The sequence below is a fragment of the Pleurodeles waltl genome, chromosome 5 (genome assembly GCF_031143425.1).
Source record: "Pleurodeles waltl isolate 20211129_DDA chromosome 5, aPleWal1.hap1.20221129, whole genome shotgun sequence".
In the NCBI taxonomy this organism is placed as follows: Eukaryota; Metazoa; Chordata; class Amphibia; order Caudata; family Salamandridae; genus Pleurodeles; species Pleurodeles waltl.
The window spans coordinates 85,859,967-85,882,779 of record NC_090444.1 but is presented as its reverse complement, the minus strand read 5'-3'; the positions used below and the strand labels follow the sequence as shown (position 1 = coordinate 85,882,779).

Below are 22,813 nucleotides of genomic sequence, written 5' to 3'. Positions count from 1 at the left end.
GTTATAAATGGACACATTGATTTTTTTATTATTCACAGTAAATCTTGAAATCATTAAAATTACATATTTTCCTATCAATTTTAACTCAGTGTTAGAAACTAACAGACTTACAGTTTTGACAAAAGTTTGGTTGCACAGGCTTACATTTAAATTTTAAAATGGAATATATTTACAATCAGGTATGGCTATATACACAAATCTTTCAAACTGTGTACCAGTCAAGTTTGAATGTAGGCAATTAACACATCCATGTTCCCAAGGGTAGCTTATGCTCAAGAGGTCACAACGTGAATTAATTTCTTTGCCTATCATTCCTAGAACAGCCATACGGAATTCCTGAGCATCTTGCTGTTGACTGGTAGAAAACTGAACACCACTTCTACATATATCTACCATATTTCTAATCCCACTCGTTGAGTGGCATATTTGGTTGAGAAATTGAATTTTTTCATAAAGATTTGGCAAACATTTTCAGAAAGGTTGACGCACATGCTGCTGTAATACCTCTTTCACTGATGGTAAGTGTAGAAGCAAATTATCAATCAATTGCTAGCAATTAATCCCATTTTTTTTATTTTGAAACTGATATCCTGAAATTTCCATATGCTTAAATTTTTCTTTTTTCTTTTTTGGTTCTTCCAACTCTTCTTCATAATTGTAGGTTGATGTAATTTTTCTTTTGAAAGATAGTTTTGGTTTTGTACAAATTGGATATTCACCAAGATGAGGTGCATATGTGTTTCTCAAACAATTATATTCGTAAACACAGCTACTGTCTGCATTAATCCTTGTGCCATCTAAATTTAAAATATACAGTCCTGTAAATTAACGTGAGACAGAGCAATATATGCCATACCCTCTTTGAATACTGTATATCCAATGTTAATAATTGCATGATCTAAGCTTAGTCCATGTGATTTGTGTATTGTGACATCTTAAACCAAATAAAAGGGAAACTCCTCTCTTCAAATATACAAATCTTTGATAAGTAAGAATCTTGCCATACATCGAGAAATTTTATCTTTAGATTTTTATCTTCCACGTGGTCAGATTTTACCACAATAAATTCAATTTCTTCATTGTTTGGAGACAACCAATCCCATTGCTCCATTTACCAGTCCTTGTTCTACACATAAATTGCGACGTAAAATAACGTGTCAGTTTTTACACAAATACAAATATTTCTACAATCTTGCAGTTCATGAAACTGATTTACCACATTTTTCAGTGTTTTAACTAAAACTTTGCTAATCGATATGTTGAGCCCATGAGTCTCAACTTTATCTTTGCAAGGGGGGATGCACAATTTCTTGGTTTTTCAGATGTAGCATAGTGATAATTATTTCAGCACATTTTTGAACAGCGGGCATTAATCAAACCACAGGTTGTGTTTGTAGTAGAAGAAAATGCATAACTTCAGGAGGTGACTGAAGTTTTGGAAACAATATGCTTGTATGTCGCTGCTTTAGCATAACTTTTGTTTCTTTTCTTACAATACCCAAGCAAATGACTTATAATATTTGAGCATAATCTTCATCATTAGCTTGCCTCATATTTTAGGTTAGTTCTTTATATGAAAAATGAATCCAAATGTTTACAATACCTATATCTTCTTAAGTATCCCAAGTTTGGTTCTGGAAACGTTTTTTGAAAACTGGTTCACCCTTAACAGGTGTAAGTTGTAATAAGTCTCCAAAGACACCGTTTACCTCCACACTGTTTACCTTCAAAGAGGAACTCATAAGATGTCTGCAGTACTTTGTGCATCCGCAAATGAGCAAAAGCCATCATTAAGTGTGAACCACGCTAAATTCATCTATGATCAAAAGTTTCAATTTCTTTAAAAGTCTCCCAAGTCCTTGACATGTATCTGTTTGTAATTTTAAATACTTCAGTTTATTATGATGTTCCACAGGAAGTAATAGTAGATGATTTAAGTTATTCCTTTGATATTATGAGCGGAATCCAGTAGGAGCTGTAGGCACACAAGATAAATTAGAATTGGTATTTTTATGCACATAAAGAGGTTATTACTTTAATAAGAAAGCTTACCCCGATTCCAGCCTGGCCACTGACATATAGTAGTGTAGGTTCAAAACTATTAAAATCACATAATTTATTTTCATGTTGAAGTCCATGATGCACATCTCTTTGTATGTTATCTCTTTGTATATTTGTAGTTGTTCTGACTGTATTTGTGATACCAATTAATCCAGATTTTGAACATCATTTTTATTTCGTTTATAGCATCTTCAAATTCTTCCATGACAATCATAGATTCATTAATAATTATCGGTTGTCCAAGTGGGTCAAGACTTCTGGAATTCGAAGTATTATTACTTTTTGGAGTATTGATATGTATTTCTGCATTAATTTTATTGTCCTCTGGAATTTCTTGTTTTAGCATTTCTAAATCTGTGTGAAGATGAGGTATTGCAATGTAGTTTTTATATACCTGAAAGGCATCCTCATAGGATTCAAAGGCTCCTTTAATGTCTTCTTCCTTCTGCCATAGTTTAAATAGCTGTAGAAGTAATTTCTTCTGTGTCACAACTCAGTTTACGGTGATTAATAAGGCAAGATTTACAAAGATATATTAAACATCCGTTGGTTCCTCAAACATAAACATTTGCACCATTGAGGTCTTCTAGTAAATTATTTTGAAATGAGTAGTCCTGACCCACCTCGTATAGTGATAGGTTTTCTAAGCTAGGACTTCTGTTTGGGTAATATGTGTCCAACATATTTGTTTTTAAAATGTCTTTGTTAGTATGTTCAAAATTTGCAAAGTACTCAATTTCTGATAAGCTTTTCAGAATTCTTCAACATCCTGATGACAGTCCTAAACTAAGCCAGACAATTGCCCACGACTTACCATATGAGTTTGAAGAACTCAAATGATCACATGCTTTATAGCTACTGACCTCTCCATAAGATAACAGTTTAAGGCTAAAGTGATAACATCTTTTGTTTAAAGATTGCTTTGCAGATATTTTTTTCCATACTTCCTTCATATCTGTATTTTCAGCTTTAGTAATGTAGAAAGTAATATAATGTGCAACTGCTGCACAGTTATCTGCAACAAAGTGTATATCCACGTTAGCATCCCACATACGTAGATTTAAAGGGTTGTAGTCATTGATCCATTGCGATCCTTGTGATCTCCTAAGATTGTAAGTATTTTCTTTGGTGATTTCCCTGTAACAGCATATCGTAAAGAGAACATGAAATTGTTGACTATTCTTCTATGTAGAATTGGTCTTGGAAATCCAAAGCGACATTTAGAGTAATGTTTTGTTATGATATTTCCTAAGCGGTACTTTGCACACTTATTTCATTGGTAGCGTAAAACTTGTTCGAACATTTCCTAAATGGGTTCTTTGTTTGGTATATTGCAAGTAACATACAGCTCTTTAAAATGCAGAACGGACTCCTCAGTGTAATATCCAAAGTTAGGTGCATCTTTTATCCATAGAAGCAAATGAATATGTGGTTCACCTCTTGCTCGATACTCTTTTCTCCAAAAGAAATCAAGTACCTCGCAAGGGGATTTTTGTTTTTTGTTAAATATTGAAGCATAGTTTGAAATTTGTGGTTTAGATATCTACAAACTTTAGCAGGATTTAAAGAACATAATTCTGCAGGAGTTTTACTGTCAATATCCGCAATATCACCATTTGCTTCTAGTAGAAATTGATACATGTCGTCCCATGCATATTGTGCACAGCTTAAAGTAATAAACCGTGCAAGTGGTCTCAAATGTCTACGCATACATTTTAATTCTCCATGTCTTCTAAACCAATATTAATTTGTTCCTCGCTGACATGCCATAATGTTGATCAAGTTATGTTCCAGATTCTCACCTTTTTCATGAACCTTTTTCAATTAAATTGTGTGCTGTCATACTGGTAAACCCAGTACCAGAACGCTTTACATATACAGAAGCAAATGGAAAGTTCACTTTCAAACAGGAGCGTGAAAAGGTAAGGAATGTCTTGTGGAAAACGAGGATCCTCTGAATACAGTCTGGTTGCTCGGTACTCTGTTGCAGAAATTTGTACTGGACCATCATCCTACTGCCCACCTTTCCCAGTGGGGAATAAATGTGGATAGCACTGGGTTTCCAAAGTTTTTTTTTCCAGACACTAATAGGCTGTCCACAAACTTCCTTCATTTAATAAAGTTCTAACAGATCACCTATCACCTATCTTGAGTGCAGTGGGTGTATACTGTAATGTACATAGATTTCTTCTGCTTGTTGATGCTGATTTGGCTCAAATTGTCCACTCTCAATTTCATTGTTGTTAAAAGATAAGTAGTTAGAAGACATGAAGTGTGAAACGTCCACATTTGTTTAGTGTATCTTGTTTTTCTTAAGGTAAAATATAGCTTTCTGAATTTCTCAATTCTTATTAGGCATTGCCATTTTTTTCTTTATTTTGTAGGTGCTCCATTAACCAAAATCACTACAGGTTCCTCCATTTTGTATTGTATCCCAAGAGTGTTTATATTTTGTTGAAATCTAATGGTGGAAAAACAACTTTTCCTTTGAGTGCACGTACCAATTCATGTGGCTGAAAAGTTCCAGATTTCAGTTGCAATCTGACAATAGTTTGAAAACAATGTACAGTTTGAATTATAATGCTTTCATATAAATTACGTTGGTTTAGTTCCAATGGGACTGGATAAAGCTGCAACTTGTTGTGAATTGCATGGGAAGGTGTACAGTTATGATCAAGTTTACCTACACAGTAATTGCACATTATCAGATACTTTTTCTTCTATAAATAGATACAGTGTATTTTCCATGTTATTTTTTCCTCGTTTTCATTCTTCTCAACAAGATCAATAATTTTAACATGAGTTTTATAAAGTGTTCTTTGGCAACAAATGCAAATCTTATTACATATTTCTGACACTTTGGGGCTCATTCCTAGATTGGCGGGCGGCGGTCGCCGCCTGCCAAGCGGGAACCGCCAGAAGACCGTACCGCGGTCAAAAGACCGCGGTGGTCATTCTGAGTTTCCCGCTGGGCTGGCGGGCGACCGCCAGAAGGCCGCCCGCCCAGCGGGAAACCCCCTTCCACGAGGATGCCGGCTCCGAATGGAGCCGGAAGAGTGGAAGGGGTGCGACGGGTGCAGTTGCACCCGTCGCGATTTTCAGTGTCTGCCACGCAGACACTGAAAATCTATGTGGGGCCCTGTTAGGGGGCCCCTGCAGTGCCCATGCCAGTGCCATGGGCACTGCAGGGGCCCCCAGGGGCCCCACGACACCCGTTCCCGCCAGCCAGGTTCTGGCGGTGAAAACCGCCAGAAACAGGCTGGCGGGAAGGGGGTCGGAATCCCCATGGCGGCGCTGCTCCCTTTTCTGACCGCGGCTTTACCGCCGCGGTCAGAATGCCCCCGGAAGCACCGCCAGCCTGTTGGCGGTGCTTCCTCCATCACCTACCCTGGCGGTCATAGACCGCCAGGGTAGGAATGACCCCCTTTGTCTTGAAATTCCATGTTATCTGTTTCAAAATTGTTGAAGTCCATTAAATTCTTTTTGGTTGATTTTGACTGAAACCAACCTTTGGACAAATATTACTTTCAGAAAGGCCACCTAAGTATTTGCAATGTATGTAGAGGGTAATAATGTTCACTTGTACATTATTAAAATGCAGTAGGGCATTATTTAATTGTGCTAAGTGCAATGATGGTGTTTTCCTCAAGTATAAAGTGCACACAAGTTTTCTACTTGTGGAATGATGGGTGGAAGCATCTTAATGTGATGAAATGTGGTGTCACACACATCATTTCTTAGACAAGCTAATGAATGCCCGTGTTGGTTAGTAATGCTCCAAAATGGGCAGAGGTACATATTTTATAGTAGTAATTTAATGTTTTTAAGTAATGATGATTTTCTAAATGTCATCAAAACCCCCCTTAGCTTTTCAATAGATGTTTGGTGAACATTGCAAATAGCAGTGCAATTCCATTTGCATACAGGTTATGAAAAATCGTCATAACTTAATGATCTTTCTTTTATTTTTGTTATCTTTCTGTACCTGCTACAGCCCCTGTAGAACACCACCCTTCATTTGTTACAGACAGGAAACAATTATTCTGTTAAATGATTATGTTGATTGTAACTCCTCTCATGAAAGTAAGTTTCAGTGATTGATGTATGTCTCCATCTCCCTTCAAAAATGTTACAGAAGTTAAGTCTGTTCAATGTAGTTTTACGTAGTTTCTGTATTTTACACGCAGAAACTAAATGATCTAGACTTTTAATGCAATTCATGATAAAAATGAACATTTTTATTTTCACAAAAAATTGACAATATGTTGAACATATATCTTGTGTTTCAATTTATCAATGATTTTCCTTATAAATGGAAGTGTTTAAAGGAAATTTTAGAGGGGACGATTTTGGATGTGCTTTGCCATTATATTCCTAATCTTGTCTCTCCTTGTAAAAGTATCTGTTTTTTTCAGAACATCTATCATATAGTGTTTTTGTACACGTAACTGTTCCTTGGTGTTTGTGTGATAGTTGTTCTGCACAAATATTAGTACTATTTAAAGAAGTCTTTTTTTAAAATACTAAGGGGCATATTTACAAGCCGCGTGTGCCACAGGTGCACCACTTTTTGTGATGCACTGTGGAGGCACATAGTGCAGACCCATATCTACAAGGCCACGCAAAAGTACTGTGCATGGCTTTTCATGGTCTTGTAGACATGGTGTAAGGAAATTCAGCGCAAGTTGCTGCGTTGCCTTACACTGCGTCAGGGAGGCATACTATGGGTGTTGTGGTGGGTGTTCCGACACAACACCCATGGGTTTTCATGCATTCCCAGATTTACAAGAATTTGTAAACCTGGAATGTGTCAAAACCGTATGCCTCCCCAGGGTAGGCTCAACAAAGAGAAACATATTTCTCCGTGTTGTTTCCTCTTTCCATGTGTGCTGCCATGTGCGCACACGTAGAGGGAGGGAAATGCCTCTAGGTAGCAATTTGTGCACCAGCGCAGTGGGAAAGGACAGAAATGCACTGTATCTTGTAAATACGGTACATTTCTGCCCTTTCCCTGGGGCGCAGGGCAGCACATCAGAAATATAAATTAAACCTATATACCTCTTTCATGTATCACGCTGTACGTGTAATTGATGATCTTTGTAATCCAACTTCACTGTAATATCTGAGTAAGAGTAGTTTAGTTGGATTCTTCCCAACACAATGGCTATGGTGGTTAGTGTTTGTAGCCCAATTACAAATATTAACCAATCACATAATACTAAACTCATTCATTGTATATGCTGTCTACTTTTTTATTTGTTTTCACTGAGATGTGATGTGTCACTGTCATATGACTTAAATATTTATGCGGTTGTAATATGCTGTTTAGATAGGCATGTGTGACAGACAAGGCTATCGTATAGTACTTAATTTATTTATTCTGTTTGTTATGTTGTTATGTAGTGGTGTATTTGGTTTTATTATCATGTGACCAGAGTTTTGTGGTTTAGAGAGCTTTATAATACACGTAGATCTTCATAGCAGCAGTCTAGTTTATATAGCCCGATCATTCCCGAACTTGGTATTATTGTGCTTCTTATGTAGCCCAAAATCTATGTTACCCGATCATGGGCCACCCTTTCAAAAGCTGCCAATCTCAAAATAATATAAGGAGAGGAGCATATATTAGTTTTGTTGGGTGACTATTCCTTACCTTTGTATGTGAGTGGAGGTACAACACAGTACGTGTAGGGGTTGCTGGCCGTAGTTTTAGTTTTTGGGCCAGAGAACATGCAAAGAAATCTTATTTGGAAGATCATTTAGGTTTGAAAGGAGTAGATATTACATGGATTGGGGAAAGAGGTTTGAGATGGCATTAAATACTCGCTCTACTTCCCTTTCTAAGTGCATGTGAACATCCGCTCTCTATTATCATCCACTGTGGTGGCAATGAAACTGAATACTTAAAAAGAGTGAGACTAGAAGCAGAGATGAAGTACACATTTTCAAAGTTAATGTTCATGCTTCCCAACACTTATGTTGTATTTTCCAACATTTATCAGAGACAAAATTGGAAGAGGTCTTAAAAAAATGCTGCAAAGGTTGAACAAACTCAGATACATATAAACAAGAGAGTTTCTGCATTTCTGAGAGATCCCAAAATGCTCTCTATTTATCATTTAAATAATACATTTTGTGAAACTGTGCCATATCGTGCAGATGTAATATATGTGAATATGTTCATATTACATTACTTTAAGTGGGGGGTATATAAAATAAGCATGGCCTAAAAAATGTGTCTATGAATTATATCCAATGGAAGTGACATTGTAATTAAGGACTTGGCGTGAAACATGTAAACTAAAATCCTGTGCTTCACATAACATATCACCTTGCAAGTATTTTGATGCCTCTACGAGACCCTTTTTATTGTATCTAGATATATCATGTAATAATAACAGATATGCAACTTAAAGTAGTCAAATGTATTGGCTTTGCCAAAGCTTTGGAACAGTGTCAGATAAATGAGCAACAACAATACATTTGTTGTCAATAATTGGAATTGAAAATGTTTTAATTCTGAAAATATTAAACTGAATTACACATTACTAAGGTCTGTGGAATGGCCTTCAGACTTTCTCAGTCACTCCTGTTCTTCCCTTCACCCCACTTTCCTCTGCAGTCTCTGTTAGGCGGGTGCACACTTTTTCTTCCCGCATCTTTCTAAAATCCTCCATCTGCATACTTCCTCCCTTTCCTCTCCAATGCACTCTTTTCCCTCTCTTCTGCATTCCCTTCCTTGCATCTCTTTCACTTCACCATTCCCTGCACAAACTCACTTTTAAGCATTGCATTTTATTTTACTTGTGCACTGTCAATATTCCGGCAGCTGTGTACTTTCTTCACACACACTCATATAGAATCACGGTTACTCCTGGTGCACGTGACCACTGCAATGTACAGTCCGCATACAGTCAAGGTTTGGATAAGCATGTGCTCTGGACACGTGATGCCCCATTCCCCCAGTGATGGGCACTGTGAGAAACTTACATCAGCCTCAACTCCACAGCTCTCAAACGTGGCCCATTATAAACTTCCACCCACAACCTGAACTCACGCAGACACCTAGAGGCATCTCAGTTTTCAGTACACAAGGTACAACAGTAAATACATGAAATACAAACGAGAAGGAGAGAGGTAGAGAGAGAGAGTCAGAGGGAGAGAGAGACTGACTTTCTTATAAACTTCACCACGAGAACCAGTTTCCGGGTCTTCGATGCCTGATCTCTAATCACAACCTTTGGCCAGTCTAACGATCCCAGCCCTTGTCAAAACTTCTTTTGCATTATCAAAGTCTTGGTATTTCTGCTTCCGGGGTCACTGCTCTGGACCTCAGCTCTGGCAAGTTGAAAGAAGTATCCAGTGTTTAGCTTGTAAAAGAATGAGTGCTAGTGCTGAGCGCTCGGCTCAGAAGCCCGCAGCCAGTGCAATTGTATGTCTATGCCCTGATACCAACGCTGCATGGTCTTGAACCCACCTCATGCCTCTTTAATCCACCACCAGGCACTCCCTGCCCCTTTATTTTACTCTTGCAGATTGCTGCTTTCTCCCTTTGCAGCAGTTTTTCTGTCTTTCTCTTCCTCCGCCTTTTCATTTTGCGTATTTTTCCCCCTCTTGCTCTTGTAAATGTCTGATGCAGAAAAATAATGCCCAGTCCCCAAAAATGAAGGCAGGTGGGCTCCACTGACAACCACAGGCTCGAATTAAAAGTAGCCTTTCTCTAGCCATGCAAAAGGGTGCTGATAGCACACCTCTTTCTAGTAGAACATTACTATAACCAACTGACAGATTTACCGCCCACACCAGCTTACGGCTTCCACTCTTAACAAACTAGTTACTATAACTATGCTGTACGTAGGTATCAACTTGTTACTGGTGCATTTGTAACCACAAATCAGCAGTGTTTAGACAAAATATCAGAAAAAATATTGCATGGATAGAATATTGCATGAATAAAATATTGCGTCAATAATATCAAGGACAAAAATATTGTGAAGTCGGATTTCTATGGGTAAGCAAAGTTTTACTTTATATAGCTCTACATATATGCACCTTGATGATATATATATCTTCAAAGTACGTAGACGTGGAGTTAAGAACAGTAAATATATTCTCACCTATTTGCACTTACATTTTCGATAATTTGGTCCTCGATATTTTGTTTCCAATATTCTGTCAGTGATCCAAACCAGCTACTCTCTCTATATCCGTGAACCTAATAGTGTTCATGACGTTACTTCATTGGTATGTACAGTGTTTCTTGTAGAAAGGCTCCTATTGCTTCTAGAAATGTCAACCGAATGTCTGGCCAACTAGGATGCGTTTGAGCTTATTGCATCCTCCAAACTTCCCACCCCCTTACTCTGAGAAGAAACCGATTGATTGAAATAGAGGATGTTCCTTCTGTAGACTGTTTCACGGCTCCTCTCATTAGAAGGTAACCTTTGTGGGATTATCCCTAGATCACAAAACCGCTAGCCTACCATTACCTCTTTCCACTATTCTGGTAAGTGGTGGGGGTGGTCTTCTAAGGAGGACCACATTTTACTATCTTAAAAATCTCACCGACTCATTATTAACCTTGTAGAGACAAAGAGAAGCTAATACCTAAGAAGGTCCTACGTGCGTTTATTAAAGTTTATTGAAGTTTCAGTCTCCAGCCCTTCTGTAAGAACTTCCTTTCATCAGCCCAGAGTTAATACGTAAGTCATACTAATCAGTTTAGTTGGTTGAAAAGCCATTAGATCTTTTGAGTTTTAGGAAGAGTTTGCTCTCGAGTAGGCTAGTTCCAAGTGCTCACAACATTTGGAATTCATGGGAACTGAAGGCAAGAGAGCTAAAATAGTTTACTTTAGATCTCGTAACTTGACCATGTGGAGAAGATGAAATTAAAACTCACGTCTCCCATTCCCACAATTGGAAACCAACCCCTAGATCACCTCAGCTATTCTCTCCTGTTTGAAGCGAACCACAGTAGCCTCCAGTGATGGTCTGAAATATCGAGTAGAGAATATTGTTATACCTTAATATCGTAGCCAGAATATCGAGGACAAGGAATTTGAAAGACAAGTGAACATATGGATGCAATGGGGTGAAATGGTTTCGTATTCATAAATCCACATCTACACGCCCCGAAGATATATACGTATTGTAAAGGTATAGGAAATGTGGAAACTTTTTTGTTCTCAATATTTTAGCTCTGATATTGGGATAGAACCATATTTCTGACTGGATAGTCGGAACCACAACCAAATGGCGAAAGGATTATGGAAAGCGCCTTCCATTGGTGACGTGATCAGGGTTGGCCGCCTCGTTGAGGCGGACAATAACTAGTTACACTCTCAACTGAAAACCTCTAGACACGTAAAAAATGGAGGCACGTGAACATGGAAAGGATACATCGGAGAATGAAGTAAATGGAAAGAAATAATTTGCCCACCAGAGAATCGTTCATAAGACTACTTCTGTAATGTATGTAATCGCATGTCCATCTAAACGCAAATACACTGAAAGAACAAGCTGTAAATTGCAAAATAGAAGGTTGGAACTTTTATGCCCCATGAAAAGCATCAATTCTAGTAGTCTTTGGCATGAGATTATGAAAACTTCCATGATGGAAATGCAAGCTCAGATATGCACTCCAGTTTTAACAACCTGAGGACAAGTATCCGTGGGGATAACCAAATCGAAATATGTCATAAAGCTGAAAACTGAACTCTCAATGGGTCATAGGCAAGGTGAGATGCATATACATGTGGGATATTATAAAATACGATTGTGTAATGTTTGATTAATATTCCATCTCTGATGAAGGCTTCACAGTATATTTCCACTACTGATAGAAGAAGAGGGTACGCTATTTAATTTCAGTAGTCACCAGAGGGTTAGACAAAACTTCAAATTACACATCATATGTAATCCAAAATTGATTAAGCCCGCTGTAGGGCGGCTAACACATCTGACACACTTCCACCATGATGAATGTACTGTTGTCTCATTTGCATTTAGAGTAAAAACATTTTTATTAGAGTGAGTTTAGAGTGAACTACGAATCCCCTAGTGCACTTGGGAGATGTAAATGCTGTAAAAAAAAAATGAAAAGGAACATCACTACGTAGAGTGATGGAAACAGATGAAGGACTTTAACAAAAGTGAACAAAACCTCTTGCCTCTAGTATCACAATTTTATTATCTTTCTTGTTGCTATATAACATTTTGACACAATACATTTGATCACCAGCTTCGAGTGACCCTTGTCTCCTTGTGGAGTTAGTTGTGGATACTATATCACTATAGAATATATGTATATATCCAGTGCTTAATTTGTAAATAAAAATGTGCCGGTGCCCAAAGCACTCCTCTTAAATACGCGGCTGCTGAAATTAAATGGAATACTGAGGCACCGTAATCCTGAAGTCATCTCGGGCCTCTTAAATTCTTTTACAGCCACTCCCTGCCCCTTCAGCTCACTCTGGCAGTTTTCTGCTTTCTCCCATTGTGACACTTTTTCGTTTTTCTCTTCCTCCGTCTTTCCCATCTGTGTCTTTTGCTCGCAATAAATGTTTGAGACAGAAAATTAAGCGCCAGCCCTCAGAAATAAGTGGCGGTGCTCCGCACCGGAAACAACAAGCACAAATTAAGCACTGTATATATCTATATATATCCAGATAATAAGTAATAAGTTAGAATGAGTCAGTACTTACTGCTTCGGATTTCGGTGGCACAGGAGGTGGCGTCTCTGTCTTAGGCTCCTCTGAAGGTAAGGCTGGCACCAGTGGAGACCCTGGTGGGCCCTCCAGTTTTGGAGAAGATGTCACAAAAGAAATCAAATCCTGCTGGCCTTTATTGCCACACTCCAGACCCGGGGGGTTGCTGCTGGGCTCTGAGTAGTTCTCAGAGTTCTGGTTGGTCCATAGTTCTTCATATGGGATCTCTGACTCCCGAGTCCTGAAATCAGGTTCTACCCATTCAGGGGTCACGTACTCCTGGTCAGAGTCTGAGATCTCGGAGGAGGCCTGCTGCTGTTGGGGGAGCTGTTGCTGGCTACCCAGGGCATCCCTGCAGTTCTGGTGACCACTGTTGTCCTCAGTGGAGCGGTCAACCGAACCGCTGTACAAGCACAAGGAGAGGCGTTGGAAGGATTGCGTGAGCTCCTCTTGGACGTAACTTGTTGAATTGGAGGAGGAGAAGCCCTGCAGACACACCCGCATCCTGCGGGGGCTTGAGCACTCCTCTGAGAAGTCCGTCTTCACCTCCCTGACCGCCTTGGAGTACTCGTCAGGGTTAAAACGCTGCTCCTGGCAGAAGAGAGAGCTGTCCCTCACCAGTTTGTCAAAGAGTGGGTCCCCGCAAAGAAGTCCCTCCGGCAGCATGAAGCGGGGCATGTCTGTCAGCAGCAGGAAGTGGAAGGGAGTCACCTCCTCCTTGCGCAGCAGGCAGCACAGCACCACCGTCTTGGAAATGATGCTGACCAGCTTGTAGCGGTGGCCCTCCCTAATGATGTGCAAGTCGTAAGGGTTTCGTGCTGGCCGGCTAGGCACCACCACATTAACGGGCAAGCGGACCTTCTCGATGATGCTCCGGATGGTGTGCTCGCCCTCCTGCATCTGTATCTCCAGCGGGCTGCGCGTGCTGAAGCGGCCCTTGCATTGGAAGGGTAGGCTGAGGCTCTCATTGGTGCGGTGGTTCATGCAAATCAGGCATGGCATTTTGCCTTTGACCTGACGACCCAACGTGCCGGTCTTGCCCAGCTTCCTGAGGATGGTGTTGAAGCGAGACTTCTCCTTCACTGTCTTGGCACAGAGTATCTCGGCCTGGCCCATGAGTGTCAACTCGTCTCCAGCTTGTAGGGTGAAGTTGTAGACCTCGCTGTCCTCGCTGAACTCTCCGGACACCACCTGAAGAAGGGGAGCGAAACACACAATGACGTCAGAGAGCCCTCCAATCGTGGTGGCTTAGCCAATATAACTCATTAAACAGCTGTACAGTGCCCCCGATGTTAGGGTTGGCCTGGATTGTCTACACAACACTTCACTTTGTCAGTTTCACATTCACAACAGATTATTGTTACACATCAACAATAGAAAGATTTCAAATCTCCCCTTCTTCTCTTCTTTGGACAATAAGTCGACAGTTCTGTTTCACCAAATCACATGACACTTTTCTAAGCTTATATACGAGGTTATACACAAAGTGAAATGAAAGCTCAGTGAGACCAATCTTCACAGATTTACATCTGCAGATTTTTTCAGTATCATACTATTTACTTATTCATGCCACTACTCGGATGCTCTGGACTGGGAGGCTGTAGGTAGAGCGCCCAGTGGCTCTGAGTAATAGTGCGATATACTAGAATGTAAACCCAAGGATGGTCGGGAAGGGGCGAACTGATCATTACCGTGATTGTGGTGATGCCAGCTCTAGTCGTGTTAAATATGTGTTTCTGGGGTGCTTCGTAGGAGAAGTATCTATGTCAAAGTTTAAAAAGTATGGGGGTCATTCCGACCCCCGCGGGCGGCGGTCGCCGCCCGCGTGGAGGGAGCCGCCATATGGCCGCTCCGCGGTCGAAAGACCGCGGAGGCCATTCTGGCTTTCCCGCTGGGCTGGCGGGCGACCGCCAGAAGGCCACCCGCCAGCCCAGCGGGAAACCCCTCCCCACGAGGAAGCCGGCTCCGAATGGAGCCGGCGGAGTGGGTATGTGCGACGGGTGCAGTTGCACCCGTCGCGTATTTCAGTGTCTGCATAGCAGACACTGAAATACCAAGTGGGGCCCTCTTACGGGGGCCCCTGCAGTGCCCATGCCATTGGCATGGGCACTGCAGGGGCCCCCAGGGGCCCCGCGGCACCCCCTACCGCCATGGCGGTAGGGGGTGTCAGAATCCCCATGGCGGCGGAGCGCGCTCCGCCGCCGTGGAGGATTCTCCCGGGCAGCGGAAAGTCGGCGGGAGACCGCCGACTTTCCGTTTCTGACCGCGGCTGAACCGCCGCGGTCAGAATGCCCGACGGAGCACCGCCAGCCTGTTGGCGGTGCTCCCGCATCCCCGGCCCCGGCGGTCCTTGACCGCCGGGGTCGGAATCACCCCCTATGTCTGTTAGAAAGAGAAACAAGCATTGACAGTGCCATTGGCAATAGTCTTTGCTTCTAATTAAAAGTGCCTTTCCATTTACTGATGAGTTTAGGTACTCAGTAATTCATCCCACATGCAATTTGTCACTCATCCTTGCAGTCATGCATCTATTAATTAACCCGCTCACTCATATTGCATTCACCCACTTACCCACCCACAATAAAACATAAACACACAAACTCAATAAACATATGCAAGATATAGTAAAAACGTAATAGTAGATAAAAGAAACATGCTGCCACCTAAACATACAGGCATAGTCTTACTATATAAAAAAATCAAATTAAGCTTAGCAGCGTTAGTCTTTCAATGTTTTGTCCAACGTATCATTGTTTTTAAGTTCCAACGTGGCCACCATGACAAAAGCAATCTGTTTGCCATCTTGGAGTGGTTAAGCAATGCTACACTATTCGCAACACATTTTCAAGATGGCCACGCAATAAACCTTGTGCTTGACAGCCATCACAGAAAGGTATTTTACAAAGTGTATAACTGTTGTACTGATGGGAGATAAATTAACATAACTCTTCTAACATTAAACATGGTGGCAATCTTGGAATAGTAAAACTATGATACACTATGGAGAATACCATTCCAAGGTGGACACCCATCCAGCATAGAAGCAGTCGCCACATGAAATGCGTGCATTGCAAGCATGCGGTGCTGTAGAACTATGTGGGGAGTTGCAGGACACACTAAAAATGCACACAAACAAAATAAAAAATCAGAAGGAAAGAAATGAAAGGAGACCTATAAAATGAAAAAAATGAAAGCTGAAGGACTGGCCCTCCGGCCCTGGTAGTGAAGGGCAATCATTTTCAGGTGGATGCGCATATGTGATCAGGCAAAATGCAGTCACTCCTAGGACAATACAGTCAAAGGCAGAAGTGGGTGGACACCTTGGAACGGTGTTCTACATACTGTATCATGATGTTACCATTTCAAGATTGCCCTCAGATTTAGAAGAATTATGTCAACCTTCTCTGATCAGTTCAAGCGTGATGATACATTTTACCTTTGCCTGGTTTCCCAGTAATCTTGGGTACAAGAGACAACCTAATGTGCCTGAGTAGAAGTAATTGCCGGCTAGTAATTGCCAAAAGTTGCAAAACCCTAGTCATGCACATGCCCCCCACTTGCATTGGAAGGGGTCCCACAAAAGTGAAGGAGGGGACTTTAAACTTTCCAAAAGGCTGGTTTCTCGAGGTCTTGATACAACAGGTTTAATGGGTGCTCTTGTGGTCAGTGTGCTGGGCACAAGTTACAGCTCAGAGAAGAGACCAGCAACTCTCTTAGACACTGTTAGAGTATGGGACTAGCAATCCTAGAGATGGGAATACACACAAATTAAGTCACCCTGGGGATATCAAATTTCACTGGCTCATATCAGAAAACTGCCTGGTCCTGGTCACCAAGCTTGGTCAAAGACGCCCACAGAGCGTGATGCACCTGTAGAATCCATCAGTACAGCAGTTGGAACCAGGAAACTTGAGTTTAAAGTTAGAATTAATCCGTTAATTCAAACTGCGATACTTCTGAAACACTAAAGCCCGTATTTATACTTTTTTTGCGCCGCATTTGCGTCGTTTTTTGACGCAAAAACGGCGCAAACATGCAAAATACCATTGTATTTTGTAGGTTTGCGCCGTTTTGCGTCAAAAAGCGGCGCAAATGCGGCGCTAAAAAAAAGTATAAATACGGACCTAAGGAACAAAACCTTCACACGACTCTGGAACCAGAGCAACCCACTCCCAGCAAGAGGGACTAATCGAAGACGTAGTGAAAATAACTGTCCTTCACCAGCAGACTTAAGGATGGGGACAGAGACAAGTTGCCACAAACTCCGGAGTAGCACAAAGCGCAAATGATGTTATGTTCACCAAATTTATACCCCTGGATTACTCTCTGCAAGTCCTCAACTCCCCTTGGTAATATTTACGTCTGACCAACTGGGCTGCAAGGTTTTGATGGTTCCAGGGTGATTCACTTTCTTCAGACCAACACCACAGCGGCTTCAGTCCCCTGGGGTTCACTCTTTGACTCCCACTCAGGGCAACTCAGTCTTACGGAGGTGACTCTTTGCCTAGGAGTCATCTCTATGGTGAGCACCTTCAGTGAGACCTGGTAGAGGTGAACATCATCCTCCCAGATCCTTCTGAACCATAGGCACACCCCTCACCCACCCCCTGGCCCCGTGGCACATCATGGTGTTATGGTAATGAGCTCCATCAAGGAGAGATTACTGAGGTGTGTGGTCGGCTTTCCCAGGGGGTATAACTTAGTCTGCAAGGCAGGGGAAGCTCTGTTGGTCCTCAACTCATATCTGGAGAAGGACGGATGTTGTCTGCACTTTGTCACAGTACCAACCCTTGGCTGTCTTGGACCCATATGTGCTCTGCGAGATAGGGCTGCCTGTGTTGGGCCTGTCAATGATTGGCTTTGAGTGGCTTCGGATGTTTACTTGATTAAGCAGTCACTGAAGTCTGCCGTTTACTAGTGTTTGGTTTAGAAATATATAATATATTCTTCCAGAGACCCCTTGCCAGTTCATTCTCTGTTGGTCCATTTATGCTTCGTGGTCCAGTTTAAGGCAAGCTCTCTTGGAGGTCTGGTGTCCAGTCCCCTCAAGGGAGGGTTGTGCAGTGCAGACAGCAATCGCTCAGGGAGTCTGCACCACACACATGATACAAGCACAAACATGCATGCAAACATTAAAAAACAAACATATTGTATTAGATTTTATGGATACGCTTGTTAACAAAAGACATGAAACCGTCTTGAGCAATATATTGGGTACTACGAGCAGAATTGACATCATTCAGTGATATTATAATAGGAACAATATATGACCAAATTCCAAGACTGTTGATTCATGAATGATCTGTATGTTGCCACCTAGAAGTACCCCGTTTCCACAGTGAATAACTTTCTGTTCTCATATCAAACTTAACAACTCCTTACCCCGCCCGCCCACCATGCACCATGTCTTCTTGCAGCCCTCATGCACTCCAGGATTAAGGAGACCAGTGGAGGTGGGACACCCCTGGTAATGTGTAGTACACAGGTGGGTAACTGGTTTCAGGAAGTAGGGAAGCTGCTTGAGTTATAAGACTGGTCTGGTCATCTTGCCCAATTAGGAGGGTCATCCTAGAATTGTGGATCTTTGCAATATTCAGCCTCAGAGCCCCGTTGTCGGAATTGCACTAGCATCAAATCTCAGGCCGCGGAAATAGGGCGTTTCCACCATCCTCTATATTATACACGGTGGAGTGCCGCGCTTTCTGCTTTACTCCAACGGAACATATACGCCTGCCATGATGATCCCGCTGGAGGGGTTGCCGATGTCCGACAGCTTGTTATCCGACGCTTAGCTACCACCAAGCTCAGATCCGTGAATCTCGCCATCACGCCGGAGCCCTTGGGTCTCGGATATAGTCCTAATATGCAGTGTTCTGCTGAGTCCCAATGTGTTAATTCTGTTACTGCACTTAGTGCTTCGTGGACACTCTCCCAGAAGGGTCTCACGGAGGGGCATGCCCACAACATGTGTAGGAGGTCAGCATCCTCCACGTGGCAGCGAGGACAGGTGGATGCTGCTGAAGGGAAGAGAGTGTGCACTTTTAACGGGCTTAAATATGCTCTATGGAATATAGTGTATGGTATAAACTTGATACGTGAGTTGCAGGGGATATGGATTGCATATTCCGTGATAAATTTCCATTCTTATGAGTATGGGGAGATTTACTAAATAGTGCAGCAACCTGGGTAACATAACCATTTTGGCCAATGCTAGGCGGCCGGCCCCCGCCAGAGGGAGGGTGATCCAGAACTTTACTTGAGCCCGTAGGGATGTTATTGCCTTCTGTAAATGACCATCTAGCAGATCAGTGTGGCATCAGTATATATTGACTCCTAAGTATTTAAAAGTGTGGTGAGCGACTGGGATCGCTCTTGCCCCCATATAGACTGCATCAGTGCGAGATAGTGTGTCTCGGAAGGAGAATGCTTGTGATTTAGTGTGGTTCACTTGCTGCCCGGAGATTACCCTGAATCGATGGAGGGTGTCACCTATCTGCGTATGGTTCATGTCCATGTCCTTCACGTAGATGAGCATGTCGTCTGCATATAAGGAGACTAAATATAATTGGTGTTCATCCCTTATGCCCCGGGACTCTCCTTCCTGCCTCAGCCCTTGTGCCAGGGGCTCCATCGCCAGGACAAATAGCACTGGGGACAAAGGCCAGCCTTAGCACGTGCCTCAGGATACTGAGTAGGGTGGCAAGATATTTCCTCCGGTTTTTGCCCTGGCTGTTCGGTGAGTGTATAGTACTTTCACCCATTTGATAAATGCAGCCGGGAGGTGGAATTTCCTGAGTGCTGAAAAGAGGTATTTGCATTCCATCGAATCAAATGCTTGCTGTAAGTCTAATGAATAGCAGCCTGCTCTGGGAACGGCAGTGTTGGCTGATTCCATGGTCTGATACAAACGTCTGATATTCAGAGATGTGCATCTACGGGGAATTAATCAGCAACCGTGGTGAAGGGGAAGTAGTCTCTGCGCCAAGACCCTACAGAGTCTGTGGTTAAGATCGATAATGGTCGATATGATGACAATGTTTCAGGTGGACAGCCTGGTTTCAATAGGGAGTTGACGAGGGCCTGGCTCATTGTCGCTGGAATTCTCCTTACGCCATATACTGTTTCATATAATTTGCCTAACCGCAGTGTACGTTGTGCAGCAATTGTCATGTATAATTCAATGGGCAGTCTGTCCCCCCCCCCATGGTCTTATTGCGGGGTAGCTCCCTTACGGCCGCATGGATTCCCTTCTCTGCGATTGGTGCCTCAAGCTGTATACGGGTCTATCTATCCAATCGAGGGAGCTGAAGGTCCCTCATGAAGTCCTTGTTAAGTTCAGGCGGAGGTGGAGTGCCAGCTTTGTATATTGCAATGTAATTTTCTTGGAATGCTTGGTTTTCTGTCAGCTGTGTGGAGCATTGTTGGTGTGAGTGAGACAGCACATTGAGGATCGGGGTGGGGGATCTGGGAGATTGTATCATGCATGCCAGAAGTGTACCAGCCCTGTCCCCTTCGGCGTGTATGTGGTGAGGTCATAGACCTGTAATTGTTCCAGTGTTTCAGCGTGGTGGATCTTGAGCTTTTGCAATTTCATCATTTGATTGGGATTATCAACTGCTTTTCGTTCTAATTTGCCGATGCTATTTTCTATATGGGCAAGGTCGTTTAGGAACTTGCGCCTGGTCCCCGTCGCCACGTTTATTGACACCCCTCTAATCACTACTTTGAAAGCCTCCCATTCCGTCAGCAGTGATGAGGCTGTACCCTCATTAGTGGAGAAGTAGTCATCAATGGTAGTGCCAGTTGTGCTTCTGTATACTGCGTCTTCCAGAAGTGGAGGTTGCATGCGCAATGTTGGTATGGGTGCGGGGACACAATCCCATTGTAGTGTTGTTTCCAATGGATTATGATCCGATTACACATGCAAACACAAAGCACACACCTATAACATAAATATGCATAAATACGTAAACATATCACACACAAACACAATACACTCACAGAATGCACACTACATGCAAAAATGCATAGCACAAAAAAACACTCACAAACACACGTAACTACCTCTATCTGCCACTCTTCATCGCCTGATATGATTGGCCAGTTGTACCCCCTTGAATGCGGATGCGGTACATTTCGTATTTACCCCTAGGCCAGCACAGCCTGGGAGGCTGCTGGTGGAGTACATCTACACATGGAGTATCTTCAGTGGACTTTGAATTTACTGAATCCAGAGGGGTAAAAATCAAGTTGCGCAGGGGCATCGTGGTGCAGTGATCCTTGCCGTACTGGGTCCGTTACTGTTGCCCGCACCATGGCTGTGCATGGCTTTGTCAATTAGGCAGAGGACCCTAAATTGTGCTCCCACTTCAGTTGCCTCTGGGTTTAGCGTGAAGGGGGAGCAAGCATCCCAAGCTGAGACTTAAAGGCAAAGACATTTAACAGCTGAGTCTCTGTTTCTTCTTGGCCTCGGTATAGCCACAACAATGACAATTTTAAAATAGTATTGACAAGAACCAGAAAAGAGGATTTAAGATGATGCTTCTGAGATGCAGTGAGAGAGAGCTAGAGTCCAGAAAAGAGGATTTAGGATGATGCTTCTGAGATGCAGTGAGAGAGAGCTAGAGTCCATTGGCTCATATGCCGGTGTAACACCGGTGATGCGGAGCTTTTAACCAATCAGTGGGTCTATTGGATCAATTACGAGAAGTAAAAAAAGGGGAGGAAGAGGGAGTTTCTTAACAGTCCCAACAATGAGACCGCGTTTCTTAGGGACAGGTATTTAGACGCGTGCCCTGGTGTGGTCCCTTCTGGTCTTCTGGGATACTGAACTGTTTCCCGACAGGATGGCTCCTCCCTAATGTCTCCTGGCAGGGATATGTGAGGCGTGGTAGACTCTGCACCAGCCTCCCCTGATCTCCCAAGGGACTGATGTGCCAGGGTAGGATTCAGTCCATCTCTTTAAAAGACTGACACTACTTTGTCCTCTATAGTGCTATATGTTGGCAGGGAAGTGGAAGTCTTTCTTTTTCTTTCTTTCTCTACTGACTTTCTTTCTCTTCCTCTTCCCTTCATCCCTTCTTAGTAACTGCATACTTATTGTACAACATGGTATCTTATGGAGCTTCTTTGATGGACCTTTAAGCTCTTCAAGTCCCTCTCTGTGTTTAACCACTGTGTCCTCACTGTGGGAATACTCACGTCTGGGAGCCGTAACCATCTTCCCCACTGGTTAGTGGTCTAACACCCTCCCTCTCCATCGCCCAGTCTCCCAAAGCTTCCATTCTCCTCCCTGTTGGAGTCTAGTGATCCAGAAATTCACACAAGGAGTAACACACTTAGCTCCTAATCCATTCCCTCAAGATGAAATCCTGATGGTGTCCCACCTACCTTGTTTTCCAGAAATATTCCAGAAAGTGAGTCATGACCAATACCAGAGGTAGTAGCCCTGTACTTTTGGAAGAGAGGGGAGATATGAGAGAGACATTTAAATAGGTCAGAGCTATAAATACATTAATGGATGGGGGAGCCTTCATGGAAGGCCCAGGAGTATTCAAAGTTATTTACAGAAAAGGTGGTAAATTCCTGGATTTGGCACCAACCATGGCCATCAGACACATTCAGTAGCCAGGGAAGTAATCATGAGGTGAGAGCGAAGACAGATCTGGAGACCAGGACCAGTCTTTAGGGACAGACACATCAGGCAAACTAGACAAACTTGTTTTTCTTTGTTGACCTTCAATATTTAGCTGTGAGCCTACCTACTCCGCAGAGGTAGACTGTCAGCTGGCAAAGACTGGCTATCCTCATTTGTATCTATGTGTCTATGTGTTCCAGTGTCATGTGGTGAAGCAAGCAACGTTTATCATAAGATTTCAAGGGCATGAACAAAAGCATTGTGTGTTATTACTTTGAAACCACGTGGGTCTCATGGGCTCTTCTGGGCACAAGAGGTACAGTGAGATCTACCTGGCATCGGCCACCCTTTTTGTGTCTGACATGGTCAAGCCTGGCTACGTGCTACACTTTGTGAGCCTGGCATCTCA

General features: G+C 42.6%; 1 protein-coding gene across 3 annotated transcripts in view; it reads right to left on the bottom strand.

Annotated features, from left to right (window-relative positions):
- The window catches only part of GAREM2 (GRB2 associated regulator of MAPK1 subtype 2), a 450,933-nt gene that overhangs the window by 71,567 nt on the left and 356,553 nt on the right, over window positions 1-22,813 (bottom strand). For all 3 annotated transcript variants that reach the window (XM_069233656.1, XM_069233657.1, XM_069233658.1), the window contains one exon: window positions 12,765-13,958. In XM_069233656.1, coding sequence (XP_069089757.1) covers window positions 12,765-13,958 — 1,194 coding nt within the window. The remainder of the gene's footprint in view (window positions 1-12,764; window positions 13,959-22,813) is intronic.